This window comes from Hydra viridissima, unplaced genomic scaffold (assembly GCF_058129835.1).
Source record: "Hydra viridissima isolate aposymbiotic clone 2 unplaced genomic scaffold, HvirCarnegie_v1 scaffold_1, whole genome shotgun sequence".
Taxonomy (NCBI): domain Eukaryota; kingdom Metazoa; phylum Cnidaria; class Hydrozoa; order Anthoathecata; family Hydridae; genus Hydra; species Hydra viridissima.
The window spans coordinates 39254453-39271181 of record NW_028324300.1 but is presented as its reverse complement, the minus strand read 5'-3'; the positions used below and the strand labels follow the sequence as shown (position 1 = coordinate 39271181).

The 16729-nt window shown below is 29.8% G+C and overlaps 1 protein-coding gene across 5 annotated transcripts in view; it reads right to left on the bottom strand.

Annotated features, from left to right (window-relative positions):
- Positions 1 to 12206: 12206 nt before the first annotated feature.
- Positions 12207 to 16729, bottom strand: part of LOC149894894 (uncharacterized) — a 315082-nt gene continuing 310559 nt past the window's right edge. For 4 of the 5 annotated variants that reach the window (XR_016449217.1, XM_090076705.1, XM_090076704.1 and 1 more), the window contains one exon: positions 14129 to 15457. Coding sequence is in view for 4 of the 5 variants with exons in the window: in XM_090076705.1 (XP_089932831.1) it covers positions 15213 to 15457 (245 nt within the window). In the remaining variant the exon portion in view is untranslated. Of the gene's footprint in view, positions 12444 to 13977; positions 14023 to 14128; positions 15458 to 16729 lie in introns of those variants that run through there. The other variant, XM_090076702.1, reaches the window with a different exon arrangement.

Here is a 16729-nt window from a genome sequence, read left to right as displayed (position 1 = left end):
GTTAGAAAAAAACAATACAATACTTATTGTAATTGGTTTTCATCACAGCAATACAATACAAAAATAAATTTTTTTTATTGTTTCTGTAATATTACAATACAATATTATTGTATTGTAATGTGGAATTGTATTTTATTTTTACAATTACAATACTCCTAACCCTACTCGAAAGTAACCTGGTAACCAGTGTGCAAATATTTTACGTACAATCTCCAAGTAGTTAAAAAGATATCCTTATTCAAATTTGAAAAACTCAGAAAACAAGAAAACAAAATAAAAATCTCTCTGAAACATTCAATGCACATGTGAGTTATCATTACAAAAACATTTTCTTATGACTGACAATTTTTTTGCTCATTTTTTTTACTATGAAACATATAAACGATATACATTTTTGAAATCTACAATAATTATACTATTCAAATTTATAAAGTAAAAAAATTGGAAAATTTTGATATTTTATAGGCAAGTACCACCTTAAGCATTTTGTATGTTATATCTGGATCATTCCTGACCAATGTTTCCTCGTGGAAACTACTGTTTAACTAATCTTAATTTAAAAGCAATTATAACACTCTGGAACTTGAATCTACGCTGAAGAAAGGTGAGGACCATGCACACAACAGATTGAAGCTATATTGCAAAAACTGAAAGTTCAGTAACAAGTATACTATGGAAAAAGTTTTATTGGAAATCATGTGTATAAAATGCTTCAGGTTCCATTTCTTTTATAAATTAATTTATTCCAAATCTGAAACATTATTAATAACAATAATAAAAAGTAATATAAAATCATGCAATATACTTTTTTAAAGAGACATTTTTCTTTTTTAGAAAAACTTTATGCTAAAGTTATGTAATTCTTATTTATGATGAAGGATTCTCTGGGATAAGTCTGCACAAGAATTCGGTCGAAATTATTACAAAACATAAACTACACTTTCATTAATTTTCTGCATGCTATAGCATAATCTACTCAAAAAATACAATGACAACAGAAATGTTAAAGGAACTTAATAAGTTTTATTTGATTTTTTTCTTTTTTTTTCTGTTTATAATGAGTTTCTCAAAGCGCTTTGGAAATTTATTGGGTTTATTGTTATTGAGGTTGAAGAGTATACTACAACAATGCCTAGCAAGATAATTTTGATGATTTATAATTATTTAACTTATAAAGCTGGGATTAAGAGTACCACATGATTCATGTTGCTATCATATTTTCTTTAGAAAAAAATATTTTTGAACTGATGCATTTTTATCGCACAACTTGGCCTAAGGCTTTAGTGCCTCCGAAGTTACACATGTTGGAAGATCATGGTCAATAAGGTAATGCAGTAAAGTGCCTTTTTTGTCTATTAAAAAAATTGAATGCTAAGAACAGCCATAAGAAATAAATAGAAGAAGGTCTCCTTTACTTTTTCAAGAAATATGGTTAGGTTTCCACGATTAAAAACCTTGAACGTAGGGTTGAAAAAATGTATACAAATCGCGTGTAGTTAACCAGTCATCTTTCTCAACAACAAATGTTAACGAACGTTTAGATGTTCCTTCTCTTGTTTTAAGTGTTTTAGTACACATCCGGGTTATCGTTAAACTAATTTGAATTAAAAAAGCAACAAAAAAATTTATGTATATTGGAGAATATGCAATTACTTGGTTTCCAGAAAAAAATTATTTTCGTTGCTAAGGGCCGTGACCATTTTGAAAGCGTTGATTTTTTTCCGTAAAATTTGCGCATGCGTACAACAACAGCGCTACCAAACGACCGTGAATTAGCGCTTCTCTTTTCTCAAGTGATAGAAATTATGAACAAGTATTTAAATACAAGTAGGTTTCGATAAAATTTTTTTGAATGCACCCGAAAGAATTAAATACAATTGAAAAATTTATTAAGTAAATTTAAGTATTTATTAAATTTTGCTATTTTTACAAATAGTTGTTGCTACAAATAAGTTGGCAAATTTGAACCTTTTTTTCCTCCTTTCAAATATTTTTTGCAAAAAGTAAAAATCAACACAAAAACAAGAAAAAAATCAAAATAAATTAAAACTATTAAATTTGCTTCCAGACAAATCACTCTGTGAACCTGAGAGACCGCTTTTTTTTGTCATATCACTCGACCCAAACCGTTATTATTTGCTCAGTATTAATGTATAAGATTTGTGTTCTAAGGTTTGAAAAATCAACTTTTAAGTTTTTACATACATTCATCATGCATAACCGAATTGGACTCTCCTTCAATTAAAATCATCTGTTGATTTCCAAATCTAAGATCCTAAGACGTGTACCAGAAAAAAATCTGATGTGGTGTTTAAGGAAACCGTGCATCATTTTAAAACAGTGAAAAATTTTGCATTTTCTCGTTGAAAATCCTGGTGTATCAAACAAAACAATTTCTAAAGAGCTGCAGATTGATTTGAGAAACAGTGCAGAGCGTTGTGAAACGATTTAAGAACACTGGTACAATCAAAAGAAAAATTTAAGGTACAACCAACCAACTGATACAACCAAAAGAAAATCAAGAAGTGCAAGAAAAAAATGTTTAGACGAGATCTTGGTAAAAAAGTGAAAGATGCCTTAGACAGAAAACCGGAGATTTCTGTTCTAACTTTAGCGAATAAATTTCTCCACTATACAAAGAGTAAAGAGAAATTGTGGCTGTAAATCTTATAAAAAGAAAAAAGTTCCTCGTCGTGAAGAAAAGCAAGAAAATGTCGCAATTCGATGTTCAAAGCTGCTCTATAAAGAATTATGTGCTAAAAAATCTTGTTTGATTATTGACGATGAAACTTATTGTGCTGCATATTTCCGATCTCTTCCAGGACACCAATATTATTCTACAATTAATCGCAAGAAACTGAATTCCAATTATAAATGAATTGGAATGCAAAAATTCGCTAAAAAATTCCTATCGAAAGATATTGGGCTCTTGTCAAAAGATAGTTAAGGTTCAATGTAAAAGAAGCCAAAACATTAGACTTCAAAAATAAATGGATTAGAGCTACCAAGAAAGTCTAACCGAAGACTTTGCAAAAGCTGATGTCGAGTGTAAAAGCAAAGTACGTGCGTTCTCACGTACAAAACTTCACAAACTTTCTTAAGTGAAATTTAATAATATTAATATATGCACTTTCAAAATATATATAACATTCAATATCGAAATACAATAGTTAAATAAATATCCTTTATAATGTCTGCGATGATTTTTTTCTGGTACATGTCTTATTGTAGCTACTTTTTGCATAACCTTGTGGCACACTATAAAAACATACATACATACATACATACATACATACATACATACATACATACATACATACATACATACATACATACATACATACATACATACATACATACATACATACATACATCACTGTGTCACGAAATGACTATTAATTCGAACCTCTTGTCCCGAGAAAACCCTTTGGAGGTTTGAGAGTACACATGTGTAGAATTACACTAGAGTTGGTTTTGAAATCTTTCATCATTGTCTGAGAAAGAAAAATCAGTTTAAAGTTTCTAATTTTATGCTTATTTAATAAGGTCAATAAACTAAGAGTTTTTTCTTCTTTCTCAAAAAAACTGTCTATTTTGGTTATTTGTTTTACAAATAGTACATACAAAATATTTTAGCAAAAAAATAATTAACTAAAAAATTCCGGGAAAAACCTGCAAACAGTTTAGAAACCGTTTTAAAAGAACAAGGTGTGCGTCATTTTTCAAAATGCCTAACCAAGCAAAAACTCATGAAGACAACAGGAAAACTGTCTGTTATCTCTGTATGAACAAAGCTAACAGGCAGCTGACTGATTTTATGATTAAACGCAGTCAAGAAATTTTGGGCCAAAGAATCAACTTTGAAGACCAAAGAGTACCAATTGGAATTTGTGAAAACTGTTGAGTAAGTCTCAGAAGAAAAGGTGAAGGGAGAGATGTCCAACTTCCATCTTTGCCAGACTATCAAAACATAAAGATCCGTCCTGCAACAAGAGAATCAGCATGTGATTGCTTGATTTGTAGTGTGGTAAAAGCAAAATTCAGAAGCCCTCAGATAAGTGGAGCAAAAAACACTGCCAGTCAGCTTATAGAACAGCCAATTGTTGAGAAAAGATGTTCAGCATGCTTTTCATTGATAGGAAGAGGCATCCCTCATGTCTGTACTAAAGCAATATTACGACAGAACTTACTCGAAGTTGCAGAAAAGGACAAAAAAGCAGCAGAAAGAGTGGCTGTTTCTGTAATTGCCAACAAAGTTCCTTCCCCCCTTGGCACTGTCCATCTCAATCAAGGAGTAGGAAGACCCTTTCCAGTAACTCCAGGTAAAAACTGTACTTTTTAAACAAAAAAAACTTTTGTCAAAGGGCATAGCAATAAAATATACACTATGAATTTTGGAAATGATACAATGGTAACTTTCTGTGATTTTTTGCAGGTCCATCGCAACAAAGAGAATTATTTCCTTCATCTACACCCACCTTGACTGCACAACATCTAGTACAAGTTCAAAACCAGATTGGTCTTTCAAATAGAGGAATGAGTATGCTTGCTTCAACTCTAAACAAAGTAGTTCCACAGCGTGTTGTGGAGAAAAAATTCAGAGAAAAGTCTCTTGGAAAGCAACTTTCTGACCTCTTTGTCACCTCAGAAATTACTGATACATCCAAAAGCACTAGCCAAGAGTCTAAACATTTATTGGTGTACTGCAATGAAATGGAGTCATTAAGAAACACTGTTGCTGAAGTCAGAGGCCCTCAGTCAGACCAGCTTATTAAGGATAGATGGTGGAGGGATAGATGGTGGAGGTGGGTTCGTGAAAGTTTCTTTTGGTATTATGAGCTTAGAAACACCAGATACTTCTCCTCCATCAAAGAAACCTCTCTTTAAAAATTTCAAAGATCAGGAGTGAAGCGTCAACTTTTGGTGGCCATTGCAGAAAATGTCTCTGAAAACTATGACAATGTCAAACAAATCCTGGATAAACTGTGTTTAGAGAGAATGTCTTTTGTGTTGTCATGCGACATGAAGCTTGCTAACATAATTTGTGGCTTGCAATCTCACTCTAGTGCACACCCTTGCACCTGGTGTGACATTGAGTCAAAGAATCTTCATCACAGTGGTGAGCTTCGAACATTTGGCTCCATTCGTTCTGATTTTGAAGGCTTCCAAGCAGCCGATGCCCAAACAAAAAAGGCAAGGGACTTTCAAAATGTTGTTCACCAGCCAATAATAAGACTTTCTGATGATACTCTTGTCCTAGATTTTATTCCTCCTATGGAACTTCACCTTCTTATTGGTGTTGTGAACCACCTCTTTAAGAACCTGTCAGGTTTGGCAAAATGCAGATGAGTGGCCAAAGATGATCAACATTCAACAACAACCTTTTCATGGAGGACAATTTGCTGGCAATGAGTGTAGAAAGCTTTTGAGAAATGTTGACTCACTTCAACAACTTGCAGAGAAGCATGCTTGCTTTTTGGCATTTCCATTTATTGAAACCCTCAGAAAATTTGATGCTGTTGTTCATGCCTGCTTTGGGAATACACTCCAACAGAACTACTGTGAGCTTATTGAAGAGTTTAAAGATTCTTATCTCAACCTTCCAAACACAAGTGTTACCCCCAAAGCACATGCTCAATAAACTGTGTCACATGTTTTCTTCCATGTGACACAGTTTATTGAACGCCACAACCACCCTCTGGGCATCTTTTCTGAGCAAGCCACAGAGTCACTTCACCACAACTTCAGTCTTCATTGGCAACGTTTCAAGAGGCCAGCCATCCATCGGGATTATCCCAGGAATCTTCGAAACTGTTTGATCGAGTATAATAGTAAACATTTATTTTGATTTCTATTTGTGGAAGAGACATTTACAGTTATTAATTACATATGCTATGTAAGAGTTTAATAAAGGCTTGCTTCTTAATCAATTGAGTAGAATAATTTTGTATAAGTATCTAGAATCATTAATGTTTTTCACAGCTTGAATTTCAAAGCTGAAAGTAGAAAACTGTTTGTCTTTCAAGAATAGTTTGTATGTATTTTTTTTGGTTTTGCTTTGTTTAGAGTTGCAAACACATTATATGTTGAAGAAATTTATATGTTATAATAGAGAACAAGATTTTTTTAAAGAAATTATTTTTTTGTAAAATTTTTATTCTGAGCAATAAAATTAAAAACTTTAAACTGATTTTTCTTTCTCGGACGATGATGAAAGATTTCAAAACCAACTCTAGTGTTATTCTACACATGTGTACTCTCAAACCTCCAAAGGGTTTTCTCGGGACAAGAGGTTCGAATTAAAAGTCATTTCGTGACACTTTGACGTCAGTTTAAAGTGGTAACAGTCAATGAAGATTGTCAAAACGGTTGGAGATTATATTTTAAAATTTTTTGCACGAAATGTATCTTTTTTTAAACTTTCAAACTAGTTTTGAAGAGAAAAAATATCAAACAATCATTTTAATAAAACCAAAAAAAAACTAAAAAATTTTCAAGTCTGCAACTTTGCTCATAGAAACAATAAGTCACTGTTTTAACTGAACTTTTTATCACTTTTTCCATTAAATCCCAACTTATACAGATATATTTACAATAATATATTATTAAGCTCAAAATTGATTCTAACAACTACATTACACATAAGAATAAAATCTTAATCACTGCTTTCACATCGCTCGTTCAGAAATAATTATTAGCAAGAAAATTAAAGTAAAAGTTAGCGATCCATGAAAAAACTCAACACTTGCGGCTTAGCTCTCGTTTGAAAATCGATCGTTCGCTCACCGGAGTGAAATTTTAGTTGCAATTGAAAATTCGAAACAACGTTCGAATTTTCTGATACAACTTAAACCGTCACTCTTTTTTAGTTTTGTGGAAATTTCAAAGTTCTGTGGAAATGCAGTTAGCAATCGTTCAATTCGTTCTAATTGTCATGGTACGCTTTAAATATTCTTAGTTCTCCTGAGAATCTTTATATTCGTAATATTCTCAGTTCTCCTGAAAATATTTAGAGCGTCTCATGACAGTTCCTAAAATAGGAAAGCGATTGATGTTTTTGTACTTTTTTTTTTATAAAAAAAACAAAAAATACTTGTTTTTGCTAAAATCGAGAAACATTGGAATTATGATAAACAAATTCTAAACTCAATTCTTATCTCTCTATTTAGTGCTATAAGAGCGACCTTTTTGGTCAACAGAAGAGTGTGCTTCTGTTAACCAAAAAGTCAAAATATATAAGAACTCAATTGAGCTTTTTTTATTTACAAATGAAATTTTGAAGCGAAACTTTTCATTTTGAAACTGAGATCAATATCATAAGAAAAGTAGTCAGTCTGACTAAAGGAGACCACATATTGAATAAGTATAGAAACTAAGATCAGAAGCTATGTTCCACCCCGAGTTTGGTTTTTAAACGAAGCCGGGCTTGGGGTGCCGAACTCGGGGTAGGTACCCGAGTTTGACACGCACACCCCAAGTATGGATATTGAAAGTTTTTAAAATAAATATTTTTGCGGATATTGAAAGTTTTTAAAAAAATTATCTTTTTGGATTGCTGATTTTTTTTAATGTTTTTTTGTTACGGTTTGATTCGTAATTTAAATTAAATGAAATTATTTTTGATTATTAAGGTACAAATTTGTGATATATTAGTTATTAAAAGTACAGATATTTATTGGCGATGCCCTTTAACAAAAGGCTTTTTCTCTAAGGTTTTTAAACAATATGAAATATACATTATGACAAACTTATATCAATGAGTCGGACAGACATATGTCCATGCGTGCTTTTTATGTAGAGTTGAATTAATGTAATAATAAAGTTATAATAAGAAAATGCTCAAGTTTAGTACCATATTAGTTTTTGACCACATTGGAGCTTCCAGTAAATTGCCTGCATTCTTTACGCGCTCTTGGTGAATTGTTACTTTCTACCGAGGAGGGAAACTTTTAAGCTCAATATACTAAAAATAAGCCTGATAAAGGGTCGTCCGTAAAGTACTTACGCTAATAGGGGGAGGGAAAGGGTCAAAAAACAACGTAGTTAAGCGTATGGGTGATCAAATATAAAAGTACGTAGGCAGTTTTTATATTATTATTGTTTGTTTTTCAATTATAACATAAATAATCAATGGTTTTTAAGTGTGGTAGGGTATCTAATAAATTGGATGCTTAGCCCGGGCATCATGAAGTCTCTGTGCACCTCTATTAGGGCACATCATTCGCGCTATATACAGGAAGTGTATAGCGCTAGCTGTATACAGCTATTCACGAAAGTTTAAACGATTGCAGAATTTTTATCAAGTATGTTTGGTTTTTGTTTAATAAAGAAAAACTGTAAAATAATATTGACTTAATTTTTTTTATTTGTTAAAGAAAAAGTAATTAGCTTCAAAATGAATATGAACATATTATAAAAATTTTAATATTTAGTTAGAAAGAAGCTATTACAAAAAATCTTATAGGAAAAATAAAAAGAACAAAAGTTTAAACGAAATGCAACATTCGAACAAAAAATGAAAAAAAAAGCGAAATTAATATTAAAAGTGTCCTCCTTTGTTTTTAAAGCAAAGATAAACTCGTTTATGCATTGATTCAACTAATTTCATGCACATCACGTGAAGTACCTTCAGCCAGTACTCATTCAAAAGTTGCTTTAAATGCTGAGTTGATTGAATTTCATGGTATATCAGTTGATTGTCGATCCAAGACCAAATATTTTCAATTGGGTTGAGATCTGGTGATCTAGGGCACCAGGGCATCACATTAAAATTTTCTTTTCAAAAAATATTCTTTGATTGAGTGTGCTGTATGAGCTGAAGCCTATGAAAGATGAATTGCTTGCTTCTGCCATACAAGTGTCTGATTGATGGAACTAAACACGTTTCCAATGTGTTCTTGCAGGTGTATTGATTAATTCGGCCTTCATACAGCTCACAAAAGCCTATACCTTTGTGAGAAAAACATCCCCAGATGCCAACCGAACCTCCACCGCCTTGTCGACGATGTTGCAAAAACCTGTCTGAATATTTCTCAGTTGCAAATCTTTTGACATAGATTCTTCCCTTGAAAATTAGCTTCAACACTCCAAATAACTTTTGCCCACTGTTCTACAGACCAGTCCAGCCTTTCTTTTGACCAAACTCGTCGTTTACGTTTATCCGTGATTGAAAGAATAGGTTTTCTAGCAGCTATGTACGTTCCAATACCTTTGTCCAACAATGTTCGTCTCACGAGCTCTCTGCTAACTTTTGGATTATTTTTTGACTCATTGAAGATTTGTGCTAGTTTTTTGTAGCTGAGTCTGGGGTTTTCTCTGCTCATTCTGAATATACCATTTTTGTCACGGTTGCTGAGTTTGGATGGTCTCCCAGTACGCGGCATGTCGGAGACGTCCTTGGTAAGTTCCCAGGTTTTGATGGTTTTTCTAACGCAATATTTAGAAATGTGAAGTATTTTGCCTATTTGAACGTTTGTGTGATTTTTTGTCCGCGCCATACCAACAACTTGCCATTTGATGTCACTAGAAACTGATTTTCGACCCATTTGCACGCAATCGAAATTAATTTAAATTTACAATATTTCAAGTTGATTTTTAATGAATTAAAAGCTGCCTGATGTTGTGATGAATTTTTTGATTGAAAAACTACTCAATTATCTGCTAATTAATTGATCCTAAATAAAATCGTTTAAGCTTTTGTGAAACCTCTTAATTTGTATCACCTACCTTTTAATGAAATTTCTGGGTAAACGGTAAAGAGTCAAAACCTACTTTTTTTTATTCTATTAACAAATAACCTTTTTACCAAATTGGAAAAATAATTATTTTGATATCTATTTCCGTTATATTTTTATTCAAGAAAAACCGAAGATTAGATCTGAAAATTCTGCAATCATTTAAACTTTCGTTAATAGCTGTATAATAGGGCGCTATCATAATATATATATCAACTGTATATAATAGCGTGCTATTTCATTATTTTACATTGTAAAAAATAAGCGGATACGTTTATTTACACGTTGATATTAATTCGCATTAAAAAGTCACTCACTCCAAGTGAAACGTGACCTACCCCGAGTTTCAACGAAAAACCACACTCGAGGTGAAACATCACCCCAAGCCCGGCTTCGTTGAAAAACAGACTCAGGGTGGAACAGCTAAAAAAGATGACAACAGAAAAAAAAAAGAGAAAAAGATAGCGAATCTGATTTGTTTAACGCTAAATAATTGATAAAAGAGTACACAAAGAAAGTACATGTAAAATGACGTTTCTTGATCTACAGATAAGGTTTTACCGAACGAGTCCCTTTTTGTAGCACGTATATTGCTTTAGTCCGTTACATTTATTGAGCTGTTGCTAAAGTGATATGCTACCTGATGTTTCATTTTCTACTGGCTTTTTTATGAGATGTGTCATTAGCACCTCGCAAAAATATTGAAACTATGCTGTCAAACATTCCGAAAAACAGCGTTTACAAACCGAAAGTGCAGGTATGACAGCGATTAGTTTTCTTTAAGCGGTAAAGTTTTTTTTTTATCGAAAGAAATTGTTTAAAAGAGAATAAACAACTAGAGACTTCGCTGAGAAGAAGAAAAGGATGAGCTACTACCCTATCCTGTCAATCTATTTGAAACTAAAATCCATTTTTCCAAGTGGTGCTTTCAAAGCAATATTCGAAATCGAACATATTTTGTAACTGAAAATTTATGAACTTAAAGCCGAGGTGAATGCAGCGATTAAATGTTAAAAACGGATGTTGAAATTAAGGCGGTGCTAGAGCTCTAATAGCTCTAAGTGCTTGCTTTTTGCTGCGTTTTGACTAACGCAATTTATTTTTTATAAACTTATAAAGTCAATGTCAGCAGGTGCTGATGATTTTACGGATGGATATGTTATGAAAACGGGTTGCTTAGTTTTCTTTCTGCTCACGGTAATCATGGATCATGATAATGCCAACCTAGCTGACCCAAGAACGCCACTTCTAAGGGGTGATAGCGTCATCAAGATACCCTGTGATGCAAGTTTTGGAATCTTTTAATTTTATCCGCGGGAAATAATTTCATTTGAATGCTCAAAATGAGTGAAATTTTGACACCATAGTGCGCCAATAAAAACACCTGTAGAATAAGAACCACTCTATATAGTTTGTTAACAACTGGTGTAATTGTAGCCTATAGCCACACCAAACTCTGGATGAAATTTCAGTCGGATTGGTTAACTGGTTGAGGATTTATGTCAGTTTAAGTTTAAATTTTGTTTGTTATTTGCCACTTATACCCTATACCAAAATTACCGATTACTACAAAACGTAGCCGATTATTCGGTAATAACTTTAAGAATAATGGTTACATGAATGTTCTTCTATGTAATGGCAATAATTTTATTATAATTGTTTAATTGCTGCATGTACAGTTTTCATTTTAAAGACCAAAATATTGATTTGCTATATAATGCGTGGTTTAAAGAGTTGATCTACTGATCAATGGCTGAACGCGATTTTTGAAGACTGGTAAAGTAAAACACAACTGATTGATGATTCTATTTCTCACACGAGCGATGCTTCAATTAATGTTTACAGTTTCAAACTTATTAGAAAAATGAAATTTTTTCAATATAATCATTTTTCTATTGTCTAATGCATATTGTTAACCTATCGATACCAAACAAATTCATAACTAATATCTATTTCCTAGTAATTTAACAAAATGATGAAACTGAAAACTGAAAACAAAAAACCTACAAAAAAAAAATTATGTAAAATTTAAAGTTTACTACAAAACGAGGCTTACAAATAAAATTAACAAAACAATCCATTTAACTCGATAACGAACGCAACTGACAAATAAAATCATTTACACTGCAATTAGTAAAATACTAAATCGAGTGAACAATTCGAAGAAAATTTTTCGAAAATAAAGCAATCATATTTTAAATGGATTGGTTATTATTGATTAAAATAAAAAATTAATTCTTACCGTAATATATTTTCTGACTTTTAAGTAACAAGGCTAAAAAACGAACGCAACTGACATTTACACCATTTACTCTACAATTAGTAAAATACTAAATATTTATAACATACTGAAAGTCATATGAGAATCATTTTATTCGTAAAACAGACCAAAAAAAACTTAAGTAATAAAAATTTTCACTTTCTCCTTTCAGCTATTTCAACTTTCTTCAAAAAAAAATTCTTCCCGTGTTTTTATAAAAAGTAGATCATTTTTAGCTGGAAATGCTCAATTGTATTTTGCAAATGAGAGAAGAAAATTAGTCGAATTCATCAATTATTTTAAATTTGTGGCGAGTGAACGAATCGAAAAAATTTTATCGAAAAAAAAAGCAATTCTATTTTAAATGGATTGATCATGTGAAAATTGCAACAAACAAATTGAAATATATGTCTTACCATCAGGGAACCCAAACTTTTTTGGTACCAGGGCTTAAAAAAAAAAGGGCAACATATGAAATTCTTTTTTAGAAAAAACCTCTTGTTTAATGAAAAAAGAAAGAAGGGGAGGAAAAACAATTTTAAATCGTTTATCTTCTGCCTTGCAAATTTTTAAAAAGTGAAATTTACTTTTTTGGCAAAAACAGTAAATACTCATTCCTTAAATATAAGGAACCCAAACTTTTTCCCATATTTTTATTGTTATGGTCTTGTAATGAAATTGAAGTCAGAGTTGTTATGGTCTTGTAATGAAATTGAAGTCAGAGTTGATATTTTTGTTATGGTCAAAAATGATAAAAAAAACTTTAAAACCTTACCTGCCTCTAAAAAGCTTATAGAAATCTTTTTCCACAGAAAAATACTTCTATAAGCCTTTCTATAAGCCTTTTATCATAAAATAAATATTCTATCTTATTAGTTATAACCATAATAACTTCTGACTGATTACCCAGGAAAAAAAGTTCTATAGAACTTCTATAAACTTTTTAAAAATTATTAAATTTATCTTTTTTTTTTTTTGAAATAGAATTTCGAATATAGAAGCAAAAATACGGATACTTTTCAATTTACAAAAATGAAATGTATTTAGAAGGTATTCATATTTATTGACAAGAAGAAAAATGAAACAAGAAAGTTGTATAACACCAATAGTAAAGTTGTACTTTACTATTGCTTTTATGATTATTATGACTATCATTATTATTACTAATATTATCGTTATCATTTTAGTTAATTACTTCAAGTTAATTTTATGGCAGTGTCCTGCTTCTTTTTGGAAGACCTTATTTGTACTTGTAACAGAAATTTCGACTTTCAACTCATGAAACTTAACCTTTCCTAACTGAAGATTGAGCTAAATGCACTTGTTCAATTAAATATGAAAAAGAGCTTTTTCATGATTTTAAAGATCAAGTAAAAAACATTTAGGATATTCTTCTAGAAATATTGAGCTGCAGATAGAAAAAAGACAAATTATTATTATCATTATTATCATTATTATTATTATTATTATCATTATTATTATTATTATTATTGTTATTATTATTATTATTATTATTATTATTATTATTATCATTAGTATTATTATATTATTACTATTATTATTATTATTATTATTATTATTATTATTATTATTATTATTATTATTATTATTATTATTATTATTATATTATTGTTATCATTATAATTATTATTATTATTAATATTCTATGAGAAACGATTTTTAAATATTAAATAACATAGCGTCCATTATAATATCAAAATTAATCAATATTGACTTGCATAGGTTTGGTCTATCATCTATTTTAAATATTACAAGTTTTTGGTGGCCATCATTCTTTTGTTGCTTATTTTTCAGTCAATTGATATTTTTAATTTAACAGAGACAGCGTATTTAAAAGCACAAAGTTCAAAGTTCTTTAACTTCAACAAAAAACTTAACTCAATTTCGTTCTTAATTTAAGGTTGACCAATCAGCATATTTAAAAGTAAGTTTACAATTCTTTATCTTGAATAATATACTTACCAAGCACAGCATTAAGCAACAAATTTTGTTCTTTTTCTTTTTCGTCTGGAAAAGATAAGAGGTTTCACTGTTAATTGCAACTCAAATATTTCAACAACAAAATGATTCAAAAAGTGACTCTAAGTTTCTTTAATACTTTTTATGAACTTACCAAGCATGGAGCTACTTTCCTTCTTTGAAGTTTTCAAGTCAGCAAGCAATCTCAAAAAAGGTCCTCCATTTTCATTTTTCAGTCCACAGATCATTGGTAAGCAGCTTCGCAGTTTTTTATTACAAACAATCTCCTCAAGACTCAAATTAATATGTGCATGTATTGAAGCACAAAATTCCATCAAAGTCAGGTGAACAAACTGATACTGATAACCAAGCTGTGATTCAACTTTTTCAATGAAACCCAAATCACCAATTGCAGTTTTGTCAATGTCATCAACAATTATTTCAATTTCATTTTGACAAAAAACAACCTTATTTTCATTAAACAAATGCCAAGCAACTTTACAAACATTTAAAATGTATTGCTTGCTACTCTCCTTTTCCATCAACTTATAAACTGGTTCATTGTTTCTGTTTATATGCTTTTGCAAAAAGTATACAAATATACAGCAATATAACTCCGTTGTACTCAAAAATGAATGAGCACCACTGAGTATGGATGAACCAATAACTGTACACATTGCTGACAAATAAAAAGAGACAGATGCCATTGCTTTAGCAATCTGAGATGACTTAAGAACATCTTTTATGGCTTTTTTTGCATTTCCAACTCTTTTTACATACTCCTTTATTCCAAGGTCATTAAAACCCATTATTTGAATGATTAACTTCTCTCTACATTCTGTCATTTTATTTTTATATTGTAATATAGCTCCTACTCTTCCAGCAACAATGCATTTGTACTTTTCAAAGTCCAAAACATCTGCTAACACATTAACAATGGGATGATTGCTTGGATTAAGAGGATTGTGATTTAATAATTCATCCAAATAAGCAAACTCATCCAACCCATCAATCACAAATAAAACTGAAAAAATATTCACAAAAACTGCATTTTTTAAAAACATTTTTGTAGAAAACTTTTACCAAATCGTTTATGCTAACAACATTTTGATATTGATTTAACTTTCTACATTCAAGATAAATAACAAGATCAACGTTTTTCCATAAGGTATTACTAGCCCAGTCAAGTAAGCATTTTCTGAGCAAACAAGTTTTTCCAATTCCAGCAATACCAGATATCAAGGTAGTTCTTTTGAAAATAGTTTATAAAACTCAGTTGGTTTGTAAGTTGTTTGTCTGTGAAGGAACAACTCTCGCTCAGCAATATTAAAAATGTCTCTCTCTGTATCATTTGCATCAACTACTGTCATTTCTACAAACTTGTTTAAAAGATCAACATTAGTGGGACTTATTACATTGTGCTCAAGTTGATCCATTTTTCCATAAGTTGTTTTATAAAACTTCTTCAATGCTCCACACATTTCTTAAAAAACATAAATATAAAAAAAATAGTTGGTACAAGTTTAGAATAACAAAAGTAAATGTCAAAATGTTAAAATAACTTATGGTGGATTTCTAATACAATTACTAATAATATAATTAATAGTACACAATATTTAAAAATACACAAACAACATAATAAATAATTGTTTACATTGTAAATACCATGTCTTTCTATTTAATCAGCTTACTTTTGTGTTGCTCTTTTCTGATACAATCTCATTTTATTTTCCATTTTTATTATGCAAATTTTTTTTTTTTTTTGCACTGTTAAGAATAGATAAAACTCTTTAACTTTAAAATTGCAGATTTCTATCCTGTATTACAGTTTTACATTATTAAAGTTTTATATTTAAAAAAACTATAATTCACTTAAGAAAATGTAATAGTAATAATCATAATAATATTATTATTAACAATAATAATAACAATAATAATAATAATAATAATAATAATAATAATAATAATAATAATAATAATAATAATAATAATAATAATAATAATGATAATAATAATAATAATAATAGTAATAATAATAAAAGTTATAATAATAATAGTAATAATAATAATAACAATAATAACAATAACAATAAAAATAATAATAATAATAATAATAATAATAATAGTAATAATAATAATAATAGTAATAATAACAATAATGATAGTAATAATAATAATAATAATAATAATAATAATAATAATAATAATAATAATAATAATAATAATAATAATAATAATAATAATAATAATAGTAACAATAATAATAAAGATAATAATAACAATAATAATAATAATAATAATAATAATAATAATAATAATAATAATAATAATAATAATAATGAAAAGTATTTTTGAAGAAAAGTATTATGGACTGTTTTACAGCTGTTTTCAGGTTGCATAGTTATAAGAATATATCATGACATTTGAACAGAGTTGTTAAACCAAAAAATTTAAAGTATTGCATTTCCTAAAATAATGTGATATATCTGCACTTAAGCACTCTTACATAACCACATACTCTGCTGTTAATTTCATGACAAATAAAGTGGACCGTTTGAATCTCATTTCAAACTGTTTTCTTCCTTTTTTTTTTTTATGGGTGTTGTTTTTTATTTTTAAATATTTCCAGCGTTTTTTTTATTGAGAACTTTTATCTTTATTTTTTAATTTTTTTTTTTTATTTAGATGGTCATTTAGATAATCATGGGTTTGAATCAAAGTTAATAACATTGTGTTTTATATAAATTCTATGTGG